This window comes from Phlebotomus papatasi, chromosome 2, assembly GCF_024763615.1.
Source record: "Phlebotomus papatasi isolate M1 chromosome 2, Ppap_2.1, whole genome shotgun sequence".
Lineage (NCBI taxonomy): Eukaryota > Metazoa > Arthropoda > Insecta > Diptera > Psychodidae > Phlebotomus > Phlebotomus papatasi.
Window position 1 is genome coordinate 111,582,882 of NC_077223.1, and position 19,625 is coordinate 111,602,506.

Below are 19,625 nucleotides of genomic sequence, written 5' to 3' on the forward strand. Positions count from 1 at the left end.
AAAATCTATTTGTTAGAAATAGATGGGAGGGAAATTTTAGTTGATATTTTTTTTGGTTAATATAGTGGTACATCATTACAAAAAGAACATACGTTTAAACAAGCAGTTTCTCAAGTTGCTTTTTTTTATAAATTAGCTGCTAAAGAAATCATTATTTACATAAAATTCAAAGTTCTTATATTAAATACATTAAATAGAACACAAACAATAAATTCTTAGATGTTGCATATTTATTTGTTTTTTAATTGATAATACATGTGGAAAATTTCTGTGATATACACCATTTTTCATCTACAACCAGATATTTCAAAATACAAAGTACAGGCACATAAAGTTTTTGTATTTTATCAAATGGATTTTGCAAGATGGGATACGATACAATTCCTAAATTTTATAACTACTACTGTGTGGATTTTACTACAGGGTGACTGAAAAAAATGCAACAACGTAATGAAACTCAAACGTAACAATTTAATGTCGCTATATTTTGCAGGAAATGCGCAAGCAACTATCGTTAGGGCTCTCCAAAACCCTGAATGTAATTAAACTTTCTGTTTTTCGAAACATAACTTGGTACAGTTAGTACTTGTAGAATTTTATAATGCTTTGGTGGAGGTCTAAAAAATTGCTTCCTCGCTAGTTATCGTTCTTAAAGTGAAAAGACAAATTGAACAAAATCTGCGTCACATCTGCAAACAAACGATCTCTTATTAACGGTTATTTGTGATCTCTCGATATCACAAATAACCATGAAACAAACATTGTTAAAGGATCTCTATATGAAGCCTTAAAAATCCTGAAAAGGACGAGATTACAAAGATCCTCAAAAAAAAGTTATGCTCAATCGACGGAGGAGTAAATTCGCTTCCACGTTCATGGTCAGTTCCAGAATGTCATCTTTTCTCATAAGAAAAATTTTTAATTGATCAATTGATGTGCAAACAAAATGATTGTGTCTATCTAAAGGAAAGATCATACGATAATTTAGGCGTTCGAATGACCACCGGAAGTCAAGGACCACCTTATTTGAAGGTCTGGACTTCCTTGAAGACAAATTATCGCTTTCCACCGGGGTTTTTAGGCTGTGCCGTCAAAACTAATGTCAATATGTTTCTGGAAATTGTCCTGGAAGGAGTGTTGGAGTCGTGGACAAACAAAAATTTTAGTAAAAAGTATATTTGAAGTTCGATCAAGACTCGACAACGTCGCAGAAATCACGCTCCGAACAAGATTTGGCTAAAAAAACGTTTCGCACTTCATTTTGGGAAAACAATGACCTCCACAATTCTTGGATGCAAAGGTTAGGACTAAAAAGTAGCAAAGTGTCTATGATCTGTAGGAAGCCCTTTCTCGTGAATAGCAGGATATTCAGAAGGCTGACATTCGTGCAAACTGCGATAGCACTTCCAACAGACTTAAGATCATAATTACGTTAAAATAAGATCGTATTGAACAAAACCGATAATATTCCAAAATTTTGATGTATTTACTACTATTTTGTCTTTATTGTAAAAAAGTTGAACAAAAAACGAAGATAATATAGCGCTTTAGTTTATTGCATTTTTTTTCAGCCACCCTGTAGATTTTGCTTTAGCATTTTACTACAGAACATTACATTAATTCAAAATCCTTTTTCTTCTTTACAGTAACTCAATAAGTTGTTGAACAATTTTCAATCGTTATAAGTAAATGAGCTTCAGAATGCAATTTAACTAAAATATTTATGACTATTTTTAAAGAAATTTGAGCCACAAAAAATCGATATCTATCAATTGCTAATCAGAAATTAATAAAAATAAATGAATTATTTATTTTAGTTAAATAGTAAATTTAATCCATAACGAGTCATTCATTACACGATATTGTATTGGGAATTCAAAAATCCATAGTCTTGCAAAATAAATTTCCAATTAGTCTGGTTTGCTTGGATATCAAATCGTCCTAACTAAAAAAAAAACCTAAAATAACGCCTACATTTTTAGGTATTTATGAAATATTTGTATCATGAAAGACATGGGATTTGGATCTGATGTATACATTAAAATTTCCTTCCCACTTACAAATTTGATTTCTTAATGAACCCCTCGTTGATGTAATAGAAAGTGTATTTTCCATTAATAGATATTGTAAAATTTCTCAAATTTTATATGAAAATTGAAAAAATATGAATGGAAAAATTCATAAATCTTTAAATAAATGTATAACAGGCTACATAAGCTACAAAGCTAAATGGTGGGAAATTATATGTCCTATCCACAGCCATTAGTCTCATTTTTCTGCAAGATGTTTTCCATCCTCAGACATATTCTTTTAGAAAAAGATACTCATAAAATATTGAGTATTTCCTTCCATCTTTTCATCTTTTATTTCCGATTAGGCCCGGCTAAAGGAGATAGTTTGAATTGATTAATAATCTTAATGTTTTTGGGGTGGAAGGACGAAAAGAAATTCGATCCCCTATTAATTTTCCCATTATTCAGCACAATGTTCAAGATTTTCCCACTCATCCGAAAATTTTCCCACACAAGTTGAAAGAGGTCCAGGGTTCTCAACCAGCCTGCCTTGTGCAGACGATAAAGCGTCATGTGTCCCTCACAACATCATCATTCTCATCTCAAAAGATGTTTGACTTGTGATGAGGCTCCCCTCTGGAAAACATCCTCAAACACTCTCCCTTTCTTCTCACAAAAGACGCCACCTCTCCATTTATATTTTCCACTCAAACCCCAATAAATATTGAACTTTCTCACTCAGCTCACACTATCACAGAGAGCAGCTTCAGTCAAATCCTGGCTTAATCGAGGTAGAATTTCCCGATGATTCATTACGCGTTCCCCATGACCCACAATTTCCTGCCTTCCAGAGAATTCTCAGTGAATGACGATGTAATGGGTATGAGTGTATTATTTATTGTGTCGATATAATGATCCCTAAAGGAAAAGTTGTAAGAATTTCTCTTTATCTAGCCCTATGCCCTTCAAGACGGAAAGATTAAGAATTTAGCCTGTTAGATGTGTAGACCAAAGTGGCACTTAAAGGCTGAGTTAGGAACTTTTATTCCAAAACCCCATTTCGCTATTATTGCATTAATGTGGTAATAATTGGACCAATACTGGTAATTAGGATTAAAATCAAAATTTTAATGCGTCGTTACTTAAGATTTGCAGCCATGTTAACCTAGATAGATTTTTTATTAAATAATAATTAGTTAATAATTTTTATTAAATAACCATAATTAACCACTTCTTTAGTGGTGCGTAGAGCACAGAAAACTCTGGTAAGAAAAGGATTTCTATTCTGAACTGAAGAATGTCTCACCTCATGACTACCGGAGTATTCCTTCGAATTAAACTCTACGTCTATTTTTCTGCTTTCAGCCGTAACATGCCGTTGCTAAATGTTACTTTGAATGATTTATTATTGAAAAATATTACTAAGACGTTTTCTTTGCGAACATTATCCAATAACTGGTTGTTACTTATCGAATTCAACTATGTATATATTGCCTAGACAGAATTAGTTAAGGAATTTAAGTTATATTCAGTGTCTATTGCCATTAATTTTCTAGTATTGGTCGTCTGTTTTAAGAACATTGCAGTCGGTAAAATATCACTTATTAAACGATTTTGAAATGTTCTTATGATATTGGTAATTAATTTGAGAATTCCAGTCACTAATTAATATATATATTTCAATTTTATTTTCATTTAATGATTTTTGAAATACGTTATTTTAATAGGGAAATGCACATAAGATACACTGTTCTTATTCGCAGCAACTTAAATCTGCAATTTTTATTCTGAATGATTCCACTTGTTATTTTAATGAGTTCTTATTGTTCCTTTGTAAGTCACTAAATGATTTAAAGTCATTATTTTGTTAATTAAGAGATATATGAATTTTTAAGATCTTGTTATTTTGAATTGAATTCTTTCCCAAACTGCATACTGATGTAAGGGTTATGCTATTACAAACTCTAGTATAGCTTAACCTTTCTAGCCCTTAACCGCCGCCTAACCTCTTATAGATGGTCTTCGTCTTGTCTTCTCCCCTACTCCTGTAGGTTATGTGTGCATGTGCGTGTGTAGGAGAAAAATCTCAAAACGTGCCTTATCACATCAATCTGTCCACTTAATATTTAATACTCAACACCCATCAACTTTACGGAAGAATAAATTCCTTCCCAATTCATCTCATCCCTTGAGTATCCTCTTGTGTTGTTCCACAAAGTTCATGTTGTATGTTGGATGTTAAGCCGGAGTCGACATTGTTTGGACACTTCAACACTCCTTTCCCATTCAATGTTATAGACGCCCCCCTCTTCTACAGCAAAAAAAAAGAATTGTGCCAACAAAAGCAAAAATTGCTGTAACATCCTCATGAGCACACCAGGGCAATAATGAAGATTGTTGCGTCAAATATTTATTGCACAGGAAGTGAAAAATGGTACGATGGGAAATTGTTGCTCCTCATTTTTATTTTTTTGGAATAATTTTTGTTCCATTTCCCTCCAACCGTCTTTTTTAGGCGGGAACTTTTTTTACAACTCATTTTTTTCAAATTAAGCACGAAAATGGTTGGAAAGATTTAAATTTTTATGATATCCTACCGAAGAAAATCGAATGTGTGAGTCTTTTTATAATTTTTGTTGATATTTATTGCAAGATGTGTTACTTGAAAAGTTTTTTAAAGGTTTGAACCAACTGATCTCTCAATTGAGAACCCTTGTACACCTTTAACACGCAAACACAGAAATTGAATGAAAAATTTGTCTCACATTAAAATCTAAAATTATTGAATAAGACCGAGAAAATCAGCATATGCACGTTCTTACAACATTTTAGGTGTCCTTATTGATTTGACACATGAGAGTACACTGACATACTTTCATGTGAGCAATTTTCAAATCAATAAAACACCACAAAAAATACACAAAACTCCCCTCCTCCTTGCTTATAATTTTATTTTTGATGAATGTTTGAAATATATTATAAACTAAATTTATCTGCGTAAAAAGTAAGTTTTTACCTTCTCATTTTTTTAGTTTTCAATCAAATTCTCTTCTTCCATTAAGCAATAAAATATGCAAGACATCTTATCTTTGAAATTCACATCACAAATATTTCTATCATTGTTAAACATTGACTGTAATTTTATTTTATTTCAAAATATTGAAATAAGATAATGCACAATATTTTTTTTGAATTGCATGTATGTCACCATTGAAAACTTTATAAAAATTTTATTTACATGTCGGTGAGACAGAATCAATTTTGGATATTTCAGCTGGACCTTTGCTATTGCACAAACAAAGAAATGTTTTGATTAATAGCATTCATTTTTATATATAAATTCTAAAAGTTAAAGAAAGGTTTTTCCCAGTTTTTCCATTGTTATAACAGTACATAATTTCAGATATTTAACGGAATTGTTTATTAGCAAGACTAAAATTTTAATATTTTATAAGTTAATTCCAGCAATTTCTAGGTACTATTACTTAACAACTTCTTCTCGTTTTTCCAATACATGATTCCAGCTCATAATAAATTACTATCTCACGTTTATCGCAAGTAAATAGCTTGGAATATACGGAAAAACAATTCGAGTTGTTGTTTAAAGATATTCCATCCCAGAGTAACACTGTCAAAAATTGACTGATGACTACGCATACAAAATATGATTTATTAATCAATAATGAGCTAAATCATGCCATATTTTTCCTGCAATTTCTAGTTAAATGGAATCTCACACAAAATTACTTTACAAAAATGTGGCATAAGAAAATTTCGCAAAAATATTTTACGTGAAAAACTTCATTCTTGAATGTCACAAACTAATAGCAAAAAGAAAATATGGAAATTTATTTCCAACTATGCAGTATTAGAGGCTTCGACTTATAATATAATTGTTTGAAACGTGACGATTTATTTTTGAAATTTGGGGTCAATTTAGAGATTTTGCTGATTTGTTTGGCTGATTAATAAACAAATGTGCGTAGCTATTCACATGTTTAGAGCTTTCTCCAATAAAGCTCCTAATGGGTACTGATTATCGCAAATCAGTGTGGAGAGTTTTCAGTTTGGCGGAAATTCAAAATTTCTCAAAGGGGTCTGTCATTTTCGTAAAATTTATGGAATAATGAACTAAAATTTCGCAATTTTATATCATTATAATAATCAATTCCTTTATCGTTTGATATTTTATGCTTGATACAGAATATGTAGTGTGAAAATCTTAATTTATCTGCATCGTCAACCTTTAATATGCAAGGTCTCTGAAAGTTAAATATTGTATAACCCCTCACTTTGTCAACAATTATTCATATCGACGTTAGAGCAAGTCTTGGATAGAGAGGAGGCTTCCGGAAGACAAATTGCTGCTCCCGAAAACTCTTTGTTCGTATTCTTATAATCGGCTTCGAAATCGAAAACCATCACAAGAAACCCCGACAGGGTTTCATATTCTTCAAGTTGGAAAAATATCCGAGACATGCGAGCTAGAAAAAAAAAATTCTGAATGGAAAAATTTCTACAGACTAGAGTCCAAGAAATCAATCACATCCTGGAAGAAAATCTTTCATGATTTGGAATACGGAAAGCAAAAACATTAATAAGGAATTTTAGTATTCGTTTCATAATTTCAATATATATTCAAAAAAATTAATATCGAGTTCTTCACAGTTATTTTTTAATCGCAGTTTCGGGTACCCTTTGTTTTCAAGAAAATCGCGTGGAAAATATGATACGATTCACTATTATAAATGTACATTTACATAAATGTCAAATTAACTTAAATCAGTTTATCGGCCACCGCGAGAGGTGGTCGAGAATAAATCAGCGGCTAATCAGTAATTTGCTGATTACACTGATGCGTCTGAATACGAAAACAGCTTAGGACCTTTTTGGAGACTTTTTTAATCAGTAATAGGCTGGGATGTCTGAATTGGAATTCAGATTTATAAATGTGTAATCAGTAATCAGCTGAATCTCTGAATTGACCCCTCTATTTGAAATAATGTACTGGAAAAACTTCCACAGTAGTTGAGGTATTAAATATAATAATATGGCAATAACAGTTAGTATCTCATGACTTCTATATCCCAGATGGATTAAAGGGAGATTTTGATAAATACATTCCTAATTTGATTCTGTCTCTATAATTCTTCATCTCGTCTTCCACTCTTCTATCACAGTTGGCATTTTCTTTCTTTTATCAAAATATTTTCTTATCTTCGACGTGTATATGTCTTCTTCTCTGTCTATCTGTCGCACAATTTTATATTTATTTCAACAAATTGTATTTCTTGAAAAAAAAATCTGTATCGAATGAAAAGTTATCTGTGTTTGCTCAAGAATTGTGATAATGTTACTTTAAAACTCATGTCGCTTTGATATTTTAATTTGATATCACTATACACTTTCCACATCTTTCAAACTCTTTCGAATCACATTATCGCATGAATATTAAATTATATGTTTTGTAGATTACAAAAAAAATTGTAATGAAATCATGCTATTATCATTAACTTAATCCCTTGTTAATATCATTCGTAGTTTTCAGGTTCAATCTTATGCTGAATTCACATAAAATAGTGAAGAAGATTTTTTTATGTTTTAACGGAGATATGGTGATCTCAGTGGCGCATTAGGCAAGATCATTGGTAACTGGCTTGACTCGCTGTTGTGAGTTCGAGTCCGGCTCGGTGCAAAGATCTGAATGTCTAGAAAAAGACATTTTCACTATAATACATATAACGTATTAAATAAAATGCAATTCTTCTTCCCAAAAACTCCGGGAGCATGGAAGAAGCATCCACATTGCGGGGAAGGCGCTTCTGGGCGATCAACGATTCAGCAGATTCTTTCATGACGGGATATACGACAACATGATTGAATTGTAATAAATATATCCCGATACGATTAATAAGAATAATCGGAGATATGAATCACAATTACGAGAATGAATCGTTACAATAAATAAATCAATTGACATATTTAGAAGATAGAAGGATTAGTATTGACCTAGTAGAGTAGTAGTAGAGTAGAAATTGAAATATATTTTTCTATTTTTATCTCGCAGAGCTTGGAAAATTTTCCTAAGTAATGCATTCTTGCTTACCTCTTCACTTAATTTTACATCAAATCACTGTGAAATTAAAACTAAAAGCGCCTATAACTAAAAACTAAGAAAGAAAGAAAGGTAGACTTTCTATTTTATTTGAAAATGTTGTAATAGGAATTCAATTAAATTTGATTATACACAAAATGAATGGAATGAAAAATTCAGAAGAGAAGATGAATTACTTAATCGAAAACAAAAAATGTATAGAATTCTATAACAGGAGCAAATTTTGAGGAATACCTGTCATTATGGACTAGGTTAACTTTGCAATCTAGACATCATACAAGCTGTAAAATAGAACATATAATATTGTTTTAAATTCAAAAAATGCAATACAAAGAATTCGAATGATTAATTGTGTCGTGGGTCAACTTTTTTAGAATTTTATGTGAAAGCAGTATAAGGTTATTGCATTTGATAAAATAACCAAATAATAATATTTTGTGATTTTAAAATGAATTTTCAGATCTTTGGTTGCTTCAGTGCCTTTTTTCGCTAATGCTGATGCAAATTTCGTATCAGACGTCGTAACAAAGTTAAAGTACGAAGTATTCCAGCCAGGTAAATCCTAGTTACTACTTTTTTCGAAAACAATTTGTCAAACGGCCCATTTTTCTAGGGGGACATTGTAAAAAAAATCTTTATGATGTCTATTATGTGAACTAATTGGAGGAAAAGTTTCGATTATTCTTACAAAGATACTTGCTTCTTCTTTTTCCTGTTATGGTCACACATAATAAGGAACTGTGAGGGCGGAGGGAATTAATTTTCCTCCATTGGTTCACAATATCCATTTATTTTTTCTCAATATTTTTTGCCTTTCCTCCACAAAATAAAATCAATTGTTAGAAGAGAGAAAGTGCCTGTGGGTGTTTGATGAACTTTCAATCGAAATTCTCTTTCTTTTACTCACATGAAAAATCTACTGGTCATTTTTTTTAGGTGATATTATCATTAAAGAAGGTACAATCGGGACGAAAATGTACTTTATCCAGGAAGGTGTTGTCGACATTGTCATGGCGAACGGTGAAGTAAGTTTTCAACCACATCAATGTCCGTAAAGTTTTCACTCCTTTTTATAGTCTTTTCATTCACATCCACTCTCCCCGCGAAAATGTACGAGAATATAAAAAGTTTCGCCAACACTAACGAAATTCTTCTTCAAAGTTTTCCCCCTGATTTTCTCTCTGCGTTTTTGAGTTACTTATGTTACTCACAAATATTTTCTCTTATTTCTTCTACGTGAAAAATTTTAGGTGGCAACTTCTCTGTCGGATGGATCGTACTTTGGCGAGATTTGCCTATTGACAAATGCCAGGAGAGTGGCAAGTGTTCGTGCAGAGACATACTGCAATCTATTTTCACTAAGTGTAGATCATTTCAATTGTGTTCTCGACCAATATCCTCTTATGAGAAAGACGATGGAAACAGTGGCGGCGGAGAGGTATGTCTAATTAAATCATCATTAATTACTGAAACAATACGGGTCCTTGAATATTGATTGTCCTGTGTCTTATTAAAAAAAATAGTGACAATTCTTTGATAAATATATTTTGAATAAATATATATTTTTTTTAAGATAAAAATTAACAAAAAAGATCTTTAATATTAATTAATTTGTTACGTTTCTTTTAGTAAATTTTTTCGAGAAAGGGTGAAATTTTGGAGACTTGTAACTGAAACTTGGATAAGACTCTTGATATCTTGCTAAAACTATTTGAGAATTATAGTTTTACAAAGTACTGATAAATATTAATCCTATAGGATTGAAAGGCAAGATAATAAAAGTATTAATGTAACAATTTGGGGCTATTTTATATTTTTTTATAATTTTACCCAAAAGAAAAAGGTTTGCACCTTCGCTCCTAATGCCATACATCTCGTTTTTTAAGAGAAAAATACAAAACTGAAAGAAACCATAGTTACACACAAATATTTTTAATATAATTTTTCTTTCAACGTTTTCAACAGATTAAACAAGATTGGGAAAAATCCAAACATAATGGCGCAACGTGATGAACCGAATAGCTTAAATACAGAATCAAAAACAATTAGTGCAGTTGTGAATGCTTTAGCAGCAGAAGCGGAACATGTAAATAATATGAGGTAATGAAACAATATCTTTGCCCTTTTCATACCACATATCATAAACTATTAGTATGATTTTCTCAAGTAGCATTATATAATTAATTATGTTGATTAATTTAACATGACAAACACCAGTGATGATATGGCACAAAATAGTGGATCAGAGCAGAGTCTCCAAAATCTCAGTGAGAACCTGAAACTTAGCTTACCGAGGCCAAAAAGTGACGAATTCAGATCATTATTCGGAGGCAGTAGTCCTTAGTTTTAATTTCTTAGTGATATTGCAAAAAATAATTTAAGTGACATTTTAAGGATTATTAAGTTAAAGAAAAAAATTAGACATAAAAAATGAGAGGAACAACAACATAAATACTGAAAGATTATAACTCGAAACAAAAAAGGATTCATGAGAAATCTTGATCATGAATCAAATGATAAATAGCAAAGTGTTTTAATTTATTGTTTAATTTCCAAGGGGATTTCCTGAATTACAATGCCAAACAATCGATTTTTTATTTATTAAATAAATTTCTTAATTGCTTCTACATTATCGAGAAATTTAAGACCATATTGAAGCAAATTTCCTACGTTTATGCAGAAAAAACACTTCGATATGGATATAAATTTCTCTAGTGTGTAGAGGCCAAGCTGTCTACATACCAGGAGAATTATGGCCATAAAATATTTCAATGTAACATTGAAATGAAATTTCGATATTGAGACAAGTATTGAAATAATTGCCTACGCACTGGAAAATTTTCTTCAATATTGAAATTTTATTGTAAGTGTGTAGGCAATTCTTGTCGATATCGCATATTGCCAGCAAATATTGAAATAAATTTTGTTTAATCCTTAGACAGCTTAAGATTAGAAGCCCATTCTAAGTAATTTTGACGGTAGACAGACGGAAGTAAAGAAGCGACGAGCGAATTTATGAGCGCTTGAGGGAACATTCAAAACTTTGAAGCACTTTTTTTCATTTCTCATTTTAACGTTTTTGTCGAATAGATTTCATATTTCCCGCCATTTAAGGGACTACTTGCTTTGACAAGACGCTCCAGTGAACTAATCATTTGTCCGATTTTTTTTTGATTTTTTTTTATAAAAAAAAATATGCTCGAAACTTCAAGAAGCTTCAAGAAATAATTCAGGATTTCTCTTTAAATAAATCAACTCAAATATAAATGCTAAAAATCATTAAAAGAATCTCAATATTTTCTCTCTAAATGAAACTTACGTAATTCCTTAAGTATCAAGTAAAAGTCAAAGTACATTATCATTTCTTAGAATATTTAATTTTAAAAGTAAAACACTCAGAGATTATAGTATTTAATTTACCTATGCGTAATTTTCCATGACAAAACAAAGTATTATCGAGATGAAAATTTAAGGAATATTTTGAACAATATCCTAATATGACATTTTCTTAGGAACACTCTTTCAGAGCCACTAAAAATATCAAATTTTTGATATTAAATTGAATTCTGCAGACTTTTCATAGAACTTGCATAAAATGTATTTCGATGTTGAAGACACAAAACCATCTTGTTTGACCACAGTAAACCTATTGACTTAGGGTTTGGTAGACACCAATAAAAGTTCACGATTCGTAAAGACAGTATTAAATTTTATCCCGTAAAAGATTACACTTTATAGGAGCAATTGCATCATGATTTTAGTGAAAGCCGCGCAACGTAAATCAAATTTCTTTAAATCATGTTTCGTGAATCAATTTGCTCAGAATTTAATATTTGTACAATTAGCATTATGCATATGCAATTTAATTTTTTTCCCGTAAAAGTTTTTTTTAATTTTATCAAGTTTTCTTATTGGCTAGAGCTTTGAATGCTTTCAGGCTATAGCAAGTAAAAGAGCGCAAAGATTTTTAAATATTGAAAGGGGTTAAATATTTATTTGTATGCGAATAATATGTTTTCATAAATATTTAATTATGTTTGATTCTATTATTTTGCGTCTGTACGAGATATATTGGTCACAAGCCTAAAACTCGAAATAAAAGTAAACCCCGTAATAAAAATAAACCCCAGACTTTTAATTCGGTGTAATTTTGATTATATTTCGATGCATATAATCTCTGTAGTTTCTTTTTTTTATTTTCATTAATTAGTGACTGTATTTCCATATAAATACTGTGGTCCAGTGTGTTATGTCATATTCCCTCTTAAGGTGTCATTACCGTACGTACACTTTTAATTACTTCACCCCTTTAATTTTTTTTTTAAATTTTGTTTTGTAAATCACAGTTGAGGAGACAAGAATATTTTGTAGAGTAAATTTATATCCGTAGGAAAGATTTCCTGATATACTCACTGGAGTATAGTACAGTGAGGTGTATATCGAAATACTCCTATTTAGAAGAATCCTAAAAGATATTTAAATTTGTCAATTATTTTATCGATTTATGTGTATAAGTAAAACTTCTTTTAATAATTCTCCCACTATGATATCAAACAAAAAATCATTTCTAATGGAATTTCTAACGGTAAAGCCACTACATCAAAATTCTTATTTCACATGCAATGCACATAAATCTCCTATTTTTCAATGCAAAATACAGTAAATAAAAAAATAATAATTCAGAAATCTATTTCAATATAAATTTTATTTATAAAACAAATTTAAATGGATTTGCATTTACAATTCCTCTTTCAAATTACATAAGAGACCATAAAGCGTAAATAAAAATTGGTAAATATATTTTTGCCATAATACTATTGAATATTTTAAAGGGACAAATTGGGTAGAAGTCTGTTCATTAGAGCATTTATTCAAATTTTTATAGAGTTGTTTTTTCTCAAATGCTCATATTTTAATACGAGTTTTTACAATCATATTTAATCATCCATAACAGTACAAGTTGATATTTATTGAACGTTAAACTTAAACATTATATTTTCTGCATACAATTTGGTTCAGAAAGTGTTCAGTTTCATTCTTCATGCAAATTTTATCTGTAAAATTTAAATTGTTCCACATTCCAATTGGTAGTTCAAATGGAAATTAATAATCTGAAAACTTTGAAAACAAAACTTTTTTCCTCTTCTCAAATTGATATGGTTTTGTGCAGGATTAAAAACTTCCTTCCTATAACCTTTTTTTAGTCATTCATACGACTGTTGGAATATGATTTACATCAAAATTGGATTTTACTTATTCAATTTCAAATTGGGATAAAATTGAACGGAATACAGAAATATTGATTTCGAGCAGTAAAATGCAAATTCAATAATTGCCAAGGAATTTCCGATAGCAAGAAATCTAAACTGAAAACAGATTTATCTTTAAACATACAAAAAAAAATAGCCGAGATCATAAGCGTCTTTCAATTATGTTCAAATATTTTTCGAATATTCTAAAAAATATTTTATGCTAATTTTATTAATTAATAAGGATGTAAATGTCATTAGTTGTGTTGAAGATGATCAAACTCGGTTTGCGCTTATTTGGTGTTTCAAAATGCATAGTGAGTCTCAGCAAATCTCTCTTGGTGGTTCTTTCTAAAATTTACTCTACAATAGAGACTGTTATAATCACCTCAATTTTCTGTGTGCTAATACAGAAACCCTATCAGTTCTATTTCTTCGAAACACCAAAGTTCCGTCACACAGTTTAGAAAATAAAAATTGAATTTTAAAAGTAATAAAATGATTTAGTGCTTTTTGTCGCTTTTTGTTTTGTGTGCTTTTAATTCACAAATTTTAAAAATTTACAAGAAATTAACCCATGTGAAGTAGAAATATAGTCATTAAAATAAATAGTTAAATTATTTGCTGAAAGCTATTCACTGTGATATCCGGCATTCTAATTTTTGCTAAAAGAAATTTCAAGAAGAACTGCAAGAAACAACTTCTAGTATAAAAAGAATGTTACCATTTCATTTTGGCAAGTTGAAACCATAAAAATGTCCAGAAATCACTTTAGTAAAACATGAAGATGATTCGTTACCCCTCTGTTTTACTTTTCTCAAGATTATTTTACTTTTGTAATGCATTAGAAAATTTGATTCATAATTTTATATTTAATTTTTACGAGAGACTTTAATTTTGAAATATTATAGGTTTCGAACAAAAATCTTCCCGTTTAGATGGACAATTACAATTAATAAAAGTCCAATGTCTGATCTTAATCTCCAAAACTAAATTTTCCAAATTAGAAATTTTCTTCTACAGAGTATATATGACGTAATATACCACTCTTGGAATGTTTAGATATTTTCAAAATCAAAAAGCGGCCCATATTCCCTAGAGCTGGTATAAAAGGGTAGCTTTTTTTACAGAAAATAAATTATTTTTGTTGAAATTGGAAATCTTTTAAGTCTACCCGCCGATTTTACAAAGGCTTTTCAATTTTTTAACTAAACAAAAACAATTCGTTTGTAAAAAAAATTAGTCTAACGAGTTACTTCAGGAATCATTTAAAATTTTGGAATTTGAATTGGAGAATTTAAGATTCCGAAAATATACAATGAAACTGTAATTCCCAACCATCTGGACATTTTAACTTTTCGTACAGAAAATATATTGTCTATTTTAGCAATTCAGATATTTAACAATTAAAAACTATAAGATACATATATTAGTAGAAATATTTCTATCGTGGGTATATGAAAAAATACAGTTAAATTTTAAATTTCAATAAAACAGATATTTTCTAACCTTTTACCAAAACGATTTAAACATATCATTTTTCTTTAAATCGCAGACATTTTTTAGAAAAAAAATACTAAAGAAATATCCTAGAATACCAAATTAAAGGAAGCAAAAAACGTATTGCTAAAATTTGTGCTTCCATTACAACTTACAACATGTATTTTTCTTATGTTGTTGATCTTTTAAAAGAACTGTAAATAAATAAAAAAAATTACATTAAATGGAAGTTTTATGTAAGGTCTACAGAACAATTTGCTTTACGAAATTCAACTATTGATTCTTGATAAGATACCATTCTCTATTTTCGTGATCTCCTTTTAGGACAATGTAAAAAAAAAGTATAACGATTGAAACAGATACTTCACTCTATTGTTGTTGATCTTCTAAAAATCTATTTTTATCGCATATTTAAAAATAAAAAAAAACTCATTCATTCAGAGAAAAAAACAACAAAAACATAGAATTCTATTTTTATTTAATGAAACTCAGAACAAGAAATAAAGAATAAAGGTTTATAGAAAAAAGATTAACATTTATTATATTGTTAGCGATTAAAGAGAAATATATTGCAAAGAATGGAACAAATTAAATTGTATTATAACATGAAAATATTAGTTTTTAAGAAATTTAATTCTTCGCCAGTTAATTATCCATGTAAATAAAAGAAAAGAATATATAAAATGCCATTTAGTGACTCGATAGGTACAATTTTATTTTAAACTCTATTTTTCTCAAATTTAATTGTCTCAAAATAGAAAATTTTTTTAGAACAAAAATCACATTGATATAGACGAATGCACAAAAATGTAAAATATTATACTTCTTATTTCTTAAATCCCCTCTCAAAGAAAAAGAAAAGAATGACTTTTTTCTGAGTGCATTTAAATGTGAAAATTATTTCAATTTATATGTTTTTGATTTATCGTTCTTTTTTCTACAAAATGGGCAAACTTTAAAAAGTTATTTAAAAAAAATTAGAAGATTTTAGCTAAAGCAATCAGTGAATTACAGTGCTTTTTACTTATTAATTTTAGAGCTGAAAATAAGCACAAACCAAGAGATATTTCAAAAGAAAACCCAAGTGAAAAGAGCATTATTTAGTTAGTTATTAAGAAAAGAGAAACAAATCAACATAATAACCAAAAAAATAATGTAGAAATTCTTTGCCTATATTAGAAAAAAATGAAACAATTAGGAGGTGAATCTTTCAGTAGAATACAGAGATTTTTGAAAAAAAATCCCAATGAAAACTTAAAAAATGACGAGAAAGACGTAATACCAATTTATTATTAAAAAAATGTAGGACAGATCAAAAATTTATTCTTAAAAAAACTGACGAAGTTTAGTGAATGAGTAATTTACCATCCCTCCTGCTGCTAAATATCCAAAAAGTATAAACATTTCACACAAGCATATTCTCATCAAAAACAAAAAGAAAAACATTTAACGAAAAGAAAAACGCATTGAATAGAAGAAAAATCAAAAATAACCAAACTCTTAAAGGAAAAGCATAAACAGAAATCTTATATACTGAAAGAGAACAAAAGAAATGAAACAAGAAAAAAAGAAAAAAAAACTTATGGCTTATATACATAAAAAAAAACATATAGAAAACAAAAAATAATGTAATTAATTTTGGAGAAGAAAACTCAAAAAATGATGACGTAGTGAAAATTGATACTATTGAAGAAAATACCAAGTCTTATTATTAGGTTCTAAGCCACCATATTGAAGAAAATAAAGAAAAAAACCACCAAAAAATTAAAATGCAAAATGGGAGCAGACACTTTTCTCTTGTACAAAAAATCAGATAATATTCTCTGTAAGGAAAATTCTTTTAACAAAAATGTTTGAAGAATTAAGCGATTGTTTACTCAACTATCGAGAGTTCTGAAGAGACAGATTTCAAATATGCAGAACTTTCAGCCATGATTAAGTACTATCCTGGATAAAACATTTCTTATTTCTTTAACATATAAAGAAATTGGCCTAAAAGATGCTATGATAATTTATTAAATATTGTAACTAATGCGTGCCATAATTATTTAATAAAGTTTGACAAATGTCAGAAAAAATCAATTCATATATATATATAAAAATTATAGCTGCAAGTTATTTGCGCTTAATTCGAAATCTGTCAATTTCTTTTTGCTCAATTGATTGGCATTATAATTTCCTTTTTTGCTAAAACATCTTTTGCTCAAATATTGTGATAAATTAATATTTTAAGAACATCTCTTTTAACACTGAAAATTTTTTTGTTTTATGTTTCTGAATTTTAAAGTTCTGTTTGTTACTGAGTCAATTACGCTTAGCTGTAGTGAAGCTAATATATAAAAGCAAGGTTAAAAAACTATTTTTCTTCAAAAGAAAAGTCTCACAGCAAAAGAAGACAATTGGCCAATGAATAAATTCTTAGATTTTCTGTTTATGATTTTAATAATTTTTTGATTGTGGAATAGAAAAGTCAAAATTATTTTTAAATATCAAAGTAATGATATTCCCACAAATGATTTAACTGAGATTCTTTACAATCTCTCCTTTTTAATTTGTGAAATACGTCTTAAAGAAAATGCATAGGTAACTGGCTTACGGTTCCAATGTGTAAATTTTCGTCAAAAAAGTGTTAATTATGCCATAATATTGCAAAAAATATGTTTATCTGCTGTTCGCGTCAAAAATTCGCTACGATTTTATCATGATCTTAGAAACATTGTACCGATAGGTAAATCTTTTACAAAATCTTGCCAAATTACTATAATCTTGCAAAAATTGTCTCGATATGTCACAACTTTTCAAAAACTGCGTCGATTTGTATATTTTTGGCATTTAATTGATGTCGATTTAATCTCTCTTTTATGATTCACTGAAAGAGTTATTTGTTTGGTTTTCGAAATAAGGAAGTGATATTTTCTTCTTTTTATTTTTTATTTACTTATCTTGAAATTAAATGGTTTATTTTCAGTGTGTAAATATTAGGAAGAATTTCTTACATAATTTATTGTTATTATTTTTAAGTTTTAATGAAAGGTGTGGTAAAAAGATGTTTCTTTTTCGAAAATCAATCAAATTCCTTTCCGTTATAAAATTATTTTTATCGGAAATTCCTCCCGATGCGTAGAGGCCTTAAGAAATTAATAAATAAAGCATAAATACGTCATTAGCATGAAATTAGAAAAAACTGCTATTAAGGATAAATAAACCCTTTTATGTTCACGCAAATTAGACTAAAAATGGAAGAATTTTAAAGATTTTAATTTTATTCACCAAAAATACTTAAGTCTAAATTACAATTTTTTTGTGGCTGAATTTAATTTTCCAGACTAAATAATGTTTTTTGTTCCTTGAAAATATTAACTAAGTTTTGATCTTTTTTTAACGTGTTATATTCAATGACCTGAATTTCCATTTAATTTTTACTGTATAAAGATAATTGACCTAATTGATTACTAAAAAAGAACAAAGAAATTTCACTTTAGAAATTTACGGTTATTAGAGATTTTCCAACTTATTGATGTGTAAAACTGTGAAACACGTTTCTCAATATCAATGTTTAACAGGCACTTGATGTGGAAAGAACCAATGAATAGTAACCTAACATTATTAATCCTTAAAAAAAAAAACAATAAATAAACTGTCATTTGTTGAATATTTTAATTAATTTAAAAGTGACAGTTTCTTAAAATGAACAGGAGAAAAAATATTTAAATAAGAATGGTCATAATAAGAAGTATTTTACTTAAATTGTTTAAACATTTATCCAGAATAGTACTGAAAATCGTGCCAAATCTGCTTCTCAAAATCCCTAAGCACTAGTTTGCAGAGGGAGCAATAAAATTATTCATGATCATGCTTCTCAAAATTTACAGAGAAAAACCATAAGAACGAAAAGAAAAATAATAAATCGTAGAAATCGAAAAGAATTGATTAAAAATGAACAATTTTACTATTGATATTAATTTAGCAGCTCATAAAACCACTTGCTCTCTATCAAATAAAAACCATGACAAAGTATCGCCAAAGAGACAAATACCTGAGGGTTTTTTCAACTTTTTTTTCTCCTTTCAGTGTTTATTGTGCCAGGAGTAAAAAAAAGTCACTTGAGTGTATTTTGAGAAAACAGGAAAATCTCCAGGAAACTGTGACAAATAAAAACAATGATAATGGAAAGAAGATTCCTACAAGAGATTGTGCGAAGAAGAGATATATTTTTGTAGAATTTTCACGTATTTCTTTCTTTTGCTACAAGAAAAAGACACAAATGTTAAACTTTTTCTATGGTATTTTACATGAGGAATGAAAAAAGCACGAAATGGTGGAGATTAAACTAAACACAATACAATTTCACAAGAATAATGCTACTGAGAGAATTCCTATATTTTTTAGAAGAACCTATTTAAGAGAAAGTTAAAGGGATAATGTGACAAATAAGAGGACACATAAAATTTTCAATATATATTTTTCCTAATATCAATTTTAGAAAAAGAAATTAAGATAAAAAAAATAAAACAAACTTCGAAATACAAAAGTATTCTTCTGACATTCCACGAACTACATATTTTTATAATTTTAAAATATAAAACTTAGTGCTAAAATGGCACCCAAAATTCCTGGCACAATTTCCTATCTCAAATTCTCTTCAGGTTGTCTTCTTTAGCCAACACAAGTGGAATTATGTAGACTTAAATCTTGCTGAGTAAGTAAAAAAGAAATCATCATTTATAATTTGTCAATTAAAGAAATTTT

General features: G+C 29.0%; 1 protein-coding gene across 3 annotated transcripts in view; it reads left to right on the forward strand.

The window, feature by feature from the left end:
* Nucleotides 1-18,684, forward strand: part of LOC129800871 (potassium voltage-gated channel subfamily H member 7) — a 147,739-nt gene extending 129,055 nt beyond the window's left edge. For 2 of the 3 annotated variants that reach the window (XM_055845586.1, XM_055845582.1), the window contains 5 exons: nt 8,588-8,682; nt 9,064-9,152; nt 9,378-9,565; nt 10,093-10,227; nt 10,345-18,684. In XM_055845586.1, the coding sequence (XP_055701561.1) occupies nt 8,588-8,682; nt 9,064-9,152; nt 9,378-9,565; nt 10,093-10,227; nt 10,345-10,471 (634 nt within the window). In that variant the 3' untranslated portion in view covers nt 10,472-18,684. Of the gene's footprint in view, nt 1-8,587; nt 8,683-9,063; nt 9,153-9,377; nt 9,566-10,092; nt 10,228-10,344 lie in introns of those variants that run through there. The other variant, XM_055845584.1, reaches the window with a different exon arrangement.
* Nucleotides 18,685-19,625: the final 941 nt, after the last annotated feature.